At 39.0% G+C, this 12,141-nt stretch overlaps 1 protein-coding gene across 10 annotated transcripts in view; it reads right to left on the bottom strand.

Annotated features, from left to right (window-relative positions):
* Positions 1-12,141, bottom strand: part of RAPGEF2 (Rap guanine nucleotide exchange factor 2) — a 157,223-nt gene that overhangs the window by 10,368 nt on the left and 134,714 nt on the right. For 9 of the 10 annotated variants that reach the window (XM_077299989.1, XM_077299986.1, XM_077299985.1 and 6 more), the window contains 7 exons: positions 9,570-9,810; positions 9,092-9,475; positions 6,563-6,774; positions 6,347-6,470; positions 2,698-2,721; positions 1,609-1,832; positions 466-654 (listed from right to left, as the gene is read on the bottom strand). In XM_077299989.1, the coding sequence (XP_077156104.1) occupies positions 466-654; positions 1,609-1,832; positions 2,698-2,721; positions 6,347-6,470; positions 6,563-6,774; positions 9,092-9,475; positions 9,570-9,810 (1,398 nt within the window). The remainder of the gene's footprint in view (positions 1-465; positions 655-1,608; positions 1,833-2,697; positions 2,722-6,346; positions 6,471-6,562; positions 6,775-9,091; positions 9,476-9,569; positions 9,811-12,141) is intronic. The other variant, XM_077299987.1, reaches the window with a different exon arrangement.

The raw sequence follows: 12,141 nt of genomic DNA on the forward strand, positions 1-12,141 counted from the left end.
GCTGAAATCTGGAAAACTCCAATTTTGTATGTGCTCATTAATGGTGGACAAAGTGAGGAGGGGTAGAATCAGTCCTTGCTCTTTCTTCCATGAGCAGACCTCCACTTGTACAATAGGCAGAAAATGATCTCATTCCGTTCCTTCTCTCCAATACATCACTCAGACAGAAGAACATGTATATCCCTTGACCCCAAGAATAAACCTACCTGGGATCTCAAATAGCTGCAAGAAGAAAGAAGGGTGGGGAGGATTATAGACTGTGTTTTCCACTGCTAGTTTGCAGGATCCAAGACTGTCACTGCAGCACTCAATGGTCTAAATGGCCAGGAGCAAAATAATCTACTCAATTAAATTAAATGACTTAATTAAAATGTATTTTAAATCTTTGTTTGCAGCTGCTTCAATAAAGTAAAATTCTGTGAAAATATAATACTGAAACATTAACTTGGCTCTCACATCACTTACCAAAGGGTGGGAGGTCCTTGACTGGTACTTTCTTACGAGAGGGATAAAGAGATACAGCAGGAACCTGCAATGCTTGGTTTGCCTTGTGCTGCTGCTGTTGCTGCTGCACCTTCTGCTGTATACCTGACCTATGTGCAACTGGAGATGTTTCAGGCTTTCCAGACCGTTTGTCCCCTGGAGTCTTGGGTACTTCAGCAAAAATATAACAAAATATAATTTTAATGTATTGCAGTCAAGACTATTCTGAGAATTCTTGATTATTAAACACTGGCCAGATTAATAATAATAATAATAATAATAATAATAGTTTGTTCTTATAGATTGCCTTTTCCTACCTGAAGTAGTCTCAAAAAGGCTTAGAATCACATTCTCTTATATCTTCCCACAACAGACACCCTGTGAGGTAGGTGAGGCTGAGAGAGCCCCGATATTACTGCTTGGTCAGAACAACTCTATTGGTGCTGTGATGAGCCCAAGATCACCTAGCTGGCTGCATGTGGGGGAGTGGGGAATCAAGCCCAGCTTTGCCAGATTAGAAGCCCCTGTGTTTAACCACTATACCAAATTGACCATGGCTCCTGCACCCATGTTCATATTATACAGTTTGAATGTGCAAGTAAAGATTATGTGAGACTTGATCCAGAATTTGGGGGGGGGGGGGGACAAGTCAAAAGTAAAGACCAATACTGAGGGTGGAATGAATGAATTCTCTTCTGGTATTCAGACCAACATCAAACATAATTCAGGATGTGGACGATAGCTATACTACCATTAAAAAACCCTTAGTTGTATAATTTTTGCACAGTATAATTTTTGAAAACCAACTTTAAGACAACAACCATCCTATTTAAGATTTTTTAGTTCCTCTAAGTGCTTCTACAATGATCTAATCAAGTGATAATCTTGCCATCTCAAAACAAGTTATACTATAACAATTACACTGGACCACCATCACCCCTCACCTCAGAAAAAATCAATTGGGAAGAAATAGCAGAAATAATGAACAGCACTTTCCTACTCTTAAGAGTTTCAAAACTGTAGAATGGTAGACAACCATATCCTGCCATAGAACAGAAAAGGGAAACAAGGTATTTCTACAATTTCCCCTTATAATTCTCTCATTTTTAAAAGAGAATTGCTCACATGTATTGCTGGCTGGTTCACATTGTAGGGACAATGCCTGGAGGCTCTCTTCATCCATTTCCAGGTCCAAGTTAGAGAGATATTGTTTGACTTTACGAGCCATCTGAGCATCTTCATATAGTTTTTTGGCATTGAGAAATGAGCTGCGACGGACTCGTTTCTTGTGTCCACCTGTTTGTGCAACATCAAGCACTGCTGTGTTTGTACTACCTTGACTGAGAGACCTGGGGTGAAACAAGACAAGATGATAAATGTGTAACTTGGCTTATCACAGTATCTCTCAATGAACTTGAAACATGCAAAGGTCTGCATGATGTCAAAGCTTACATGCCTCATTCAAGTAAGTCATACAGCTACAACATAGAGAAAGTTAAGAATCAAGAACACTCTTAATTCAGCTATACTGGTGCATATATATCTATATACCTGACTAATGAGGGTGTTCAAAGTATCACTGAAGCTGAACTTCAAAATGCAGCAGGCAGAATTCACAATATACTTTCTGAGGGTGCATATTAAAATATTTTATTCAATTTATAACATACCTCAACAGCCCTCTGTATTTGAATTGCAAATATTAAATAGAATTTAATGTTAAATACAATGTTCTATTAGTTAACAGGAAAACAGCATGCAAATTTGATTGTATTCATGAATGATAGCTATTTTGTTTCTAATTTGTTAACAGCATAAAATGAAGGCTGTTTTGTAGAAAGATTTAGTTAGTTGAGCTGTAAAATGTGTCATAGATAAATTAATACAATATGAGACTTTAGATGGTTCTGTTCATTTATGCAGTATCTGAACCACCATTCTACAACCCCATTTTGAACACTAGTCTTATTGAGAATGGCAACTTTGGGGCTACTGGATGAAACTATGGTTATCATTACTTGCTTTTTTGTAAAGTTTCACAGCTCTTGGATTGCTGTCCACAAGCACAAGCAGTACTGGGTTAAGTTTAATGCAAGAACAAATGGGTTAAAAAAGGAAATGCCAGAGCATCAGAAAATTAAGGGAAGCAAGAAGAAATAATGCAGATGTCCAGGAAATAATGCTTGTCTGTGTGTTTCCTCTGCAACCACTTACCCCAAACTTCTCCACTTCTTCTTCCTGCAAGTGAGAGCCATGAATATTGTAGCATGGATTTAAGGAAGAGACAGAGAAAGGTTATAAGCTCAGAAGAAAAAGATAAGGACAAGCAGTACAAGAAAGCCCACAACAGCCTTATTACAAGAACTCCATAGAATGTACAAATGTACTCAAATGAAAAATTGTAGTCTAAGCTACATATGCAACTACTGACTTCAACCTCCAATATATAGTGTTATCATAATAATAATATAATATAATCCACTAAAGCCCCCAAGTAAAATTTCCCAACAAACCTGACTCCCCAAACCACCCCATGAGGTTCAACTGGCTGACCAAGTTCTGTGCCACAGGGAGGATATCAGACGTTAGTTCAATAAAATGTTCAAGATTTGGAAATCTGAAGATTTGGAGGAGGGGCCATATATATGTTCTATGCCCTGGCCTCAACCAAATGCCTGGCGGAAGAGCTGTGTCTTTCAGGCCCTGTGGAACTATGGTATCTCCAGCAGGAACCTCATTCCACCAGGTAGGGGCAAGGACTGAAAAGGACCTGGTCCTGGTTGATCACCAAACCTGTTTAAACTTGCAGAGGTGAGAGCTCTGTGAGGACAATAGGGAGTCAAATGGTCCCTCAGATATGCTGGGTCCAGACCACAAATGGCCCTGAAGGTCAAAACCATGACCTTGAACCTGATTCGGAATTTCACTGGCAACCAATGCACCTGCCTCAGCACTGGCTGGATGTGGGCTCTCCAAGCTGTTTGTGTAAGAACCCTTGAAGCTGCATTTTGTACCAGCTGCAACTTCCAGATCAAGAACAAGGATAGGACCACTTAGAGTGAGTTACAGAAGTCTAGTCTAGAGGTGACCGCCACATGGATCACTGTGGCTAGGTGTTCTGGGGTCAGACAGGGTGCTAATAGCCTCGTTTGGTGAAGATGGAAAAACACCAACTGGGCTACTCTTGTGACGTGCGCCTCAATAAACAAGGAAGCAACAAAGACCACCCCCAAGTTCCTGCTGAGGGTGAGATTTCCAATTGCACCCCGTCCAAGCATGGGAGACACACTTCCTGATCTGGCCCTGCCTTGCTTAGCCACAGGACTCCATCTTGGATGGCTTGAGTTATTCTGCCAGGCTGGGGCCAAGGCCAATATTTGGGCTGGGGATCCTGAGCAGGTGATGATCCAAAGATCTTAATGCTTCTGAGGGATTATAAGGGAAAAGACATTCCCACAAGTATACCAGTTCTAGACTGTTTAGGGCTCAAAAGGTTAATCCCAGCACTTGGAACCTAATTCAGTCCCCAACCTGGAGCAAATCAGTTGGGAATGCACTGGTGTTACGTGTGCTCTCCACTGAGTCACTGTCAGAACCTGAGCTGCTACAATTTGGACCAGTTGGAGTTTCTGGAGCAGTCTCAAGGGCAGCCCTGTGTAGAGCAAGGTTCAGAAGTCTAGTCTACAGTTGACTACCACATGAATCACTCTGGCTAGGTACAGGTTGAGAGATAAGGTGCAAGCTGCCTTGCTTGGTGCAAATGGAATAAAGCCTGGTACAAAAGCTAGGTGGGTTGTCTTTGCGATTTGGGCCTCCATAAAGAGGGGTCAAAAATTACCTCCAAACTCTTGATAAAAGGCACTGGTGTTAACTGCACCCCATTAAGTACTGGGAACTGTATCACCTGTCTCTCTGTATTCTGGCCCAGTTAGAATACCTCTGTCTTGGCTAGATTCAACTTCAAACTACTCTGCTTCAGCCAATCTGCCACAGCACCAAATACCAGACAAGATTGTCTGGGGATGTTGACAGTTGGTTGTCCATTAACAAAAATAGCTGGATTTCATCAGCATACTCCAGACCAGTTAGGTGAGGGGGTACATATAGATATTAAATACCATCTGGGACAGTACGGCTCTCAGTGGGATTCCACAAATGTTAGGACTACTTCCCCTTACTGCTAGCCTCTGTTACCAATTGTGGAGAAATAACTCCAGCCTTTTCAAGGCTGTGTCTCCAATTCTTATGATGGCTAGGTGGTGGGTAAAGAGCTTGTGACTGATCGTGCTGAATGCTACTGTCATATCTAATAAAAGTAGCAGTGCCAACCCACCTAGGTGCTGCTTTCTCTGGAGATTTTCAGGGTGACCAGAGCCATCTCCACTCTGTGGCCAGGTCAGAATCTGGACTGGTAAGGAGTAAGAGCTGAAGTTTCTTCCAAGAATCCCTGGAGTTGTCTTGCCACTGCCTGTCACCTTGCCCAGGAACGCTAGATGTGAAACTGGGCAGTAACTTGCTGAGTTGGAGGAATCCACATCGTTTGTTTTTTTCAAGAAAGGTTACCAATGATTCTCTGGTAACATCCCTGAGCTCAGGGACAGATTACTAATATCCTGGAGAGGAACCTGGATCTCACTGCCAGTTTTTATCAGCCATGATAAACCGGTCAAGAAATGTGGTTGGCTGGACCAAGGCCTTGTCTACTTCAGCTAAGGAGAGAGGACTAAAGTGGTCCATAGTAGGACTCTGAGACAGTCGAGTAACCTCTAGTTCACTTCCTGCATCAAACCTAGAGGAGAGGTCCTGGCAGAGCAACAAGATTTGCATTTTGCAATAATTTGCAAGATTTCACAATAATATTTCAATGATTCTTTGTTTCTCAAGTTTCATATACTATACTTTGCTTATGCATGCATTTCCTATAAACTGAACTAAGTGGCATGTTTTCAGATGTCCAAATTAATTTTAAAATGAAATTATCCTTTATTGATAAGCAAAAGTAATTTATAAAGTTATCATAAGGTTTTATAGGTTAATATTAGACAAAACAAAGTCACATTAACTAATTGATAATTAATGAGAATGAATATATGCTACTCATATTCATTTATTAAATCTCAGCCATTTGACATCCTGGTGTGTTCCAGAGAGCATGTGTAATACCCCACCTTCTAAAGTATTAAATAAAGTCTCACCAAAGCACTTTCAATTCCAGGCCTTCATGCTGCTTTTGAAAAAGCAGCATGGTAACACTTCTAGAGGCACACTTCTTCATCAACTCCCTGCAACAGCTTCAGCTGCAAAGGTGATATACACCTGATTTGTGTGAGCAGCATGTATGCAAAGAGAGAAGAGTGTTCTTCATGAATGTAGCCATTAAACTGCAACAGTAATTTTTAAAAGGCAAAATACAGCTGCTCAGTTGCACAGAACTGTATTATTGTGCCACGTGGTTGAAGCTGGCAAGCCTCAGGGAAAAATAAAATACCACAAAAAAGCAGGATGTGTGTGTTTCTAAACAAAGGGCAGCTGAATTGTGACTACATGAAATTAGGAGTTACTTACCATTTGTCATATGTATTTGGATGCTTAATCTACATTGTAAGAGGTTGTGGACACATTTGCTACAAAAATATCACTAAAATAGTTTAAAAAATTACTGCTCATTTTCAGATGCATGCATCTAGTAATACATGGTAATGATTAAATAAGCTGCAGCCACAGAAATAATGTGAACTGGACTCCTTCTCAACTTTTGGACTCATGCTTAGACTGACCGCAAAGCACATTAACTTCTGTTGGTAGTAAAAAAATAATTTCAGTATAACTATATATATGTCTGTTAAGATCAAAACAACCTCACCTAGTCCTGAACATTAAAGCAGGATCCATGTTAACAGAAGCCATTCGGCCCACATGGCGAATCTCTTTTGCAATCATTCGTAGTTTCTCAAAGTTGACCAAACCTTCCACTTTAGAATCATTGCCTACATTGGTAAAAGAGTTAGGCACAAATAAGTATGTCATCTGCCACTAGTCTTCAATTTAGAAAACAATAAATCATTTGTTTTTTACTTACCTTCATGAAGGAATGTAAGGTCTTTTTTTATTACAGGGAACAGTGGAATAATTGGGGGCTGTAGGTTTTGGCTGTTCAAGACATTGCGGTATTTTGCCATGTTACGTGATGGATCAAATAAATCCTGAAGATCTTGAAACAATTTCTCATATTTGCTTGGAAGTTTTTCCCAAGTGGTACGAAGTCTTGCAACAGGAGCTAAGTTCAGGCCACTGAAATAATTAAATTGACCCCCATTTAAATTTAAACTTGCATGCAAAGAATTTCACAAATATGTTCTAATAAATAAAAAAATCGTGAAGCAAGAAGAAAAATAGTTAAAGCATTTAATGAAGCCATTAAATCTGGTACTAGTTAATACATATTCTGGTTTCAAGGGTTATACATTTTAAGTATTTAAAATGGACATATCTGAACAGTTCTCGTGAGCTGAAGGTTAATCGCAACAGGAATTGGTAGAAGTAAAATAGAGTTTCATTGTTTTACAAAAAAACTGTCAGACACATTGCGATGTTGTCTTTCAAACAGTAGAAGGGCAACAGACACACATAAACAAGGGATACTTTTAAGTAGAGATGTTGCCATGATCATCAGTAAGCATTTGTTACTGCCAGATGGAAGAACTGCAATGAGTAGTACAGTAAAGACTATTCAGCAATTGCAGCTGTAGAACACTATGAATCATCTCCTTAGTACTAAGCAAAAGGAGCATGTTATTACCAGAGTTCCAGAAGAGACATCAACTAGACATGTTCATTTGTATGCAGTGGTGATATTTATTATAAAAGCCCTCAGTTATCAGAGTTCCAGATCTGACATTCAGCTTTGCTTCCTACAACAGTGTCAGCAGTTAAAATGGACAACCAAAATGCCTTAATTGGTGATCAAATTATTTCAGACCCGACTAATGATTGTAAGAGGCCCCTAATTATCAAATCCATTTACTTACTGAGCAATGGTGTCTTACCTCATCGAGTTAGATAACAATGACAAAAAAAATTCTAGTTGTGATTTAGAATTATTCTTGAATCAGTGGTAATCCATTCCAGTCCTGCTTGAGATTGCTTACAAATTTGACTTTTTTACTGTAATTTAGGGTAGAGGTCATGAGGTTACGATAGCTGCCAGTTTTGAATTACATGGGATTTTTTTTAATCCAATGAAGGGTTTTTGTTTTTTAAGAACAGTCTAGGTGCTTGCTGACACTTCATTAAATGACAGCTTGCCCCAAAGGCATCCACATTTAGCATTATACTATTTTTCTAAATCCTGTTCTCATGTACAGTAAAAGTCTTTACAAACATTCTGTAGGCTCCAAGCCACAGAGAAAGTGGATATCATTAATATACTGTGGGTAACTCACAATCAGAATCCATCTCATCTTGAAGAGGTATCCGCAAAAGAATAAAGTTAGAAGCTTAAGGCAACCTGAAGGAAGTCTTATAGAAATGACAAGTTACCTAGTTACAACATCCGCATCTGATATGTACATGCTGAGTGTGTTAAGAGAAGCAATGAACAGCTATTCATTGTTTTGGGACTACATTTGGATCAGAAATCAAACTAGAGACCTATAAGCACAGAGATGTATCTGAATCAGTAAAAAGCAATCTGTCCACAACTTTCCTTCCAAAAAGGAAGGTTCGAAATACGGTACTAATCAGACAATTCAGAATCAAATTTTGTTTTGAGAAATACATCAAGTGCTCTCAAAAAGAAACACTGAGAATTTAACAATTAACTTCTGCTGGCTACTTTTCATCATTCATCCTGGGAACCTATCCAGCTGACAACTAGAGTCACTGGTGCCTATAAACATATCCTTGAAATTAATAATGTTGAATGCATGCATCCACACAAACAGAATAATACCTCATATATATAGTTATAGATGAAGTGCGGTCAGGGAATTTCATACTAGACACCCTATCCTCCAAATTGTATTTCCTTTCTCAAATCCAATCCAATAGACAGTCTGTTTGTGCAGTGTTTTAGAAATACTTACAGATAGATACGTGGTAAAGGCACACATATGGTGGTTATTTAAACATTACATTGTTTTTGAAAGAAATACACACCCCACACATTTCCTCTACCCAATTTAGAGGACATATGACATAGATTATCTCAAGGCAAATTATTTTTGTAATGTTAATACAACCCCCCCCCCCTGTGATATTTTGAAGAAGAGTTGGTTTCCCTACCCGAAGGGAAAAAGCGGCTTACACTCGCCTTCACATTCCTCTCCCCACAACAGACACCCTGTAAGGTAGGTGAGGCTGAGAGAGCTCTGATATCACTGCTCGGACAGAACAGTTTTATCAGTGCTGTGGCGAACCCAAAGTCACCCAGCTGGCTGCATGTGGGGGAGTGCAGAATTGAACCCAGCATGCCAGATTAGAAGTCTGCACTCCTAACTACTACACCAAACTGGCTAGTACCTTTTTACTACAAAGTATCAATTTAGATCCTAAACCTTACAAATGCTGTGTGAAACCATAGAAAATAAAGAATTCTAGTCTTCTTTACCTTATTATTGCAAACATGGAGTTGAAGTTCTTGCATTCCCTGCAGTGCAATGCTATCTTAATGAAGTGCTTAATTATCTTCATCCTTTTCAGCTGGTTAGTTTCTCGCAGAATCTCAGATGCTACCCAAAAGGTTTCTTGGTTAATTACTTCTTCAAACTTCTTCAAGTTAGAACAGCTAATTTTAGATTTCAACTTAAACAAGTCATCTATGTACTCTGTAGGCTCAATGTTACGGAACAGTTCAAAGTTACGCATTGAAAGCTGGGTAGCCACTTCAACAGTACTGAGCTGCAGTAGAGAAATTTGACTCTCTCGCAGCAATTCCTGAGCATCTTCATCTGAACACAATGTTTCAGTCTCCATATTGTTTTTCAGATAATACCTGTGGAAATGAAATTTCCCAAATATTAAACAGAATATTCTGAATGTGACATATTTGAAAAGCTAATTTATTAACTGAGATGGGGCATTCCCACCTTCCACTAAGCTGTATTCTGTCAGCAAGCTTGGAAAGTTGATCTGGAAGCCTCCTTTGCTTGATTACGCCTTCTGGAGTGACTGAGACTTCACACAAAGAATATGCATCGGGTGTGGTAGTTAGAGCAAACTCTCGGATTGCTTGAATAACCACTTCCTTTGCAGTTGTGTCTTTACTGATCATAATGTAGCGACTTTGCTGGTCTGCTTTGAAAACTCTCAGAACTTGATCTGGTAAGTCTGAAACAAAAAATAAATCCTTGTCCACCATATAATGGAGAAAACTGCTCTGTTCATTCATCAGTACCAAAATAGGACTAGATATACATTTTGCTTTGTGTTCCCCCTCCCCTACTTCTTCATAAAAAACTGTTATTGGATGATGCTGTTCTCTATCTTTCTGCTATAATTTTTCTATTTGGTTTAAAGGCACTTTCCAGCAAACTGCAACTGATATAAACACATTTGACTTGCTGTAATATATAGATTAAAAATGTGATAATCTAAGAAGCATCTATCTAATCTGCTCTCATTTTCCTATCATACTTTAGTATGAAAAAATGATCTTAGAACAGGAAAAATACCCTACCCAGTTTTAACAAAGCCCTAAAGAAATTTCTTTGTTGCATAAAAGGTGGCTGCTTTCCTTTGCTGTTATCTGTTCTTATTTCCACTCTTCTCCATAGTTCTATAAACAAATGCCAAAAGCTTAGATTAACAACCCGCATCCTTTTACTATCTCCTGTTTTCATGATCATCACCACACCTTTGTCAAAGTATTTAAAAACACAAGAGCAGACTAAGAATCCTTTGGCATCTTGGCTTAATGTACATTCAACACAATTTATTTTAATGTTTTGTTGACAGATATGGCTGACCTCTGACAGACACCTTGACTTACTGTTTACACTGGGGAGAATGAAACGTAGATTCTAGAGAACTGTAGGCAAGCCTAGGGAAAACCCAGAACCTTTGGAAAGGAAGATCCATCCTTGACTTTGCCCAAACTCAAATACACACCCCAACCTGAATAGCCTGCAACATATGCAGAGGCATCTTATATAACCCTCATCCTAGGCAAATAACCCTGCAAAAAGATCAGACTTATACAGCTTGTGGACCAGGGGAAGGAGGTCCAACAGGAGGAAATTCTGAAAGAACCTGTTCATCCTGGGACAGGGATAGTGACAGGTCAGAGTATGCAACTTGAAGTGACCTCAGAATCATAAGGGAAGCCTATGAAGTTACTTCAGGTAGAAGGAATAAGCTTCCACCTCTGGGCTCTCTCCAATAAGGGCATTTCCATGTAGAATGTGTAGACTTGCAGTTAAAGAAGAATGGAGGTGAACTAGTTTCCACACCATGCCCAAGCAAAAAAATAGTAATAATAAAATAAAAACATTATGGAGGATCCAATAAAATGCTGAGTTTGTCTTCACTACAATGCCATCTAATTCGGGAAAAGCAACATCAACTATGTCTTGTACAGATTCATTTTTAGCTTGTTCTTCCTCAGCAACCCTGGATCATCTTTCAGGGAATGTGCTTTGCTCTCATTACTCAAATTCCAAACTTAAACAACAAAAGAAGCTGAAACACACTATATGTATACAGTCCTGCTTTACACTCATGTACTTTTACAATAAGAACACAACAAAAAGTTTGCTGGATCAGACCAGAGATCCATACAGCCCTCACACTGGCCAGTAAGTCTAAAGGGCTAGAAATGGCCTAGAGGCCAAGACCTTCCCTGATGTTGCCTCCTAGCACAGGCATTCAAAGCTTTAATACCTCTGATAGTGGAGGCACCCTTTAGTCACCAATGCTAGTAACTTTCCTTCATGAATTTAAAGCCATCTGTGTTTATGATCATTACTACCCTCTACCAGTGAATTCCTTATTTTAAGCATATGTACAGTAAAACATATCTCTACATGTTGAGTATTACAACTCAGGAAAATCCGTATTCCAAGCCATCTGAACTATAAAGGAAAAATGTGTTGCAAGTTTAAAGAAATGTTCCCTTTGGCTCTGGCCACCAGCATAATAAAATGCTGAATTTCAAATGTACCTAACATAGCAAGTAGCTTTATGTTCCATCTTTAGGTCTGGTCAATTGCTCCAAGCTATAAGCAATGGTAATTCTGACAAACTGCCTTTCTTTCTGCTCTAGTACATTCCATTTCCTGAATGCTTCCCCAATCTCCATCTTTAACACGGTCCAAAGTAACAACAAAACAATTTAAACTGTGCACTTTCTAAAGTTTAAAGTATACTCTATAGTTTGAAATTGCAGCCCAGCTTCTTTAAAACCCTTAAGGGAGTACTGAGTGTTAAACAAATTGAGTACAAGAAGCTGGTGGAAGACTCAGAAGTCAGAAACCTTTATAACGTAACAATCTGGTGGAAAAACTCTTAATCTGTTGCTCTCTATACCATTCCCAATATTCAATTAAGTAGAACTTCTAAAAGCAATAATGGGATTATAAGAAATTGGGTAAAAATAGTGCTGCAAATTTTAAAAGTACATAGCCTACACTTAAAGAAATACAGTGAGAAGACTTGGATATT

This window comes from Paroedura picta, chromosome 10 (genome assembly GCF_049243985.1).
Source record: "Paroedura picta isolate Pp20150507F chromosome 10, Ppicta_v3.0, whole genome shotgun sequence".
Taxonomy (NCBI): Eukaryota; Metazoa; Chordata; class Lepidosauria; order Squamata; family Gekkonidae; genus Paroedura; species Paroedura picta.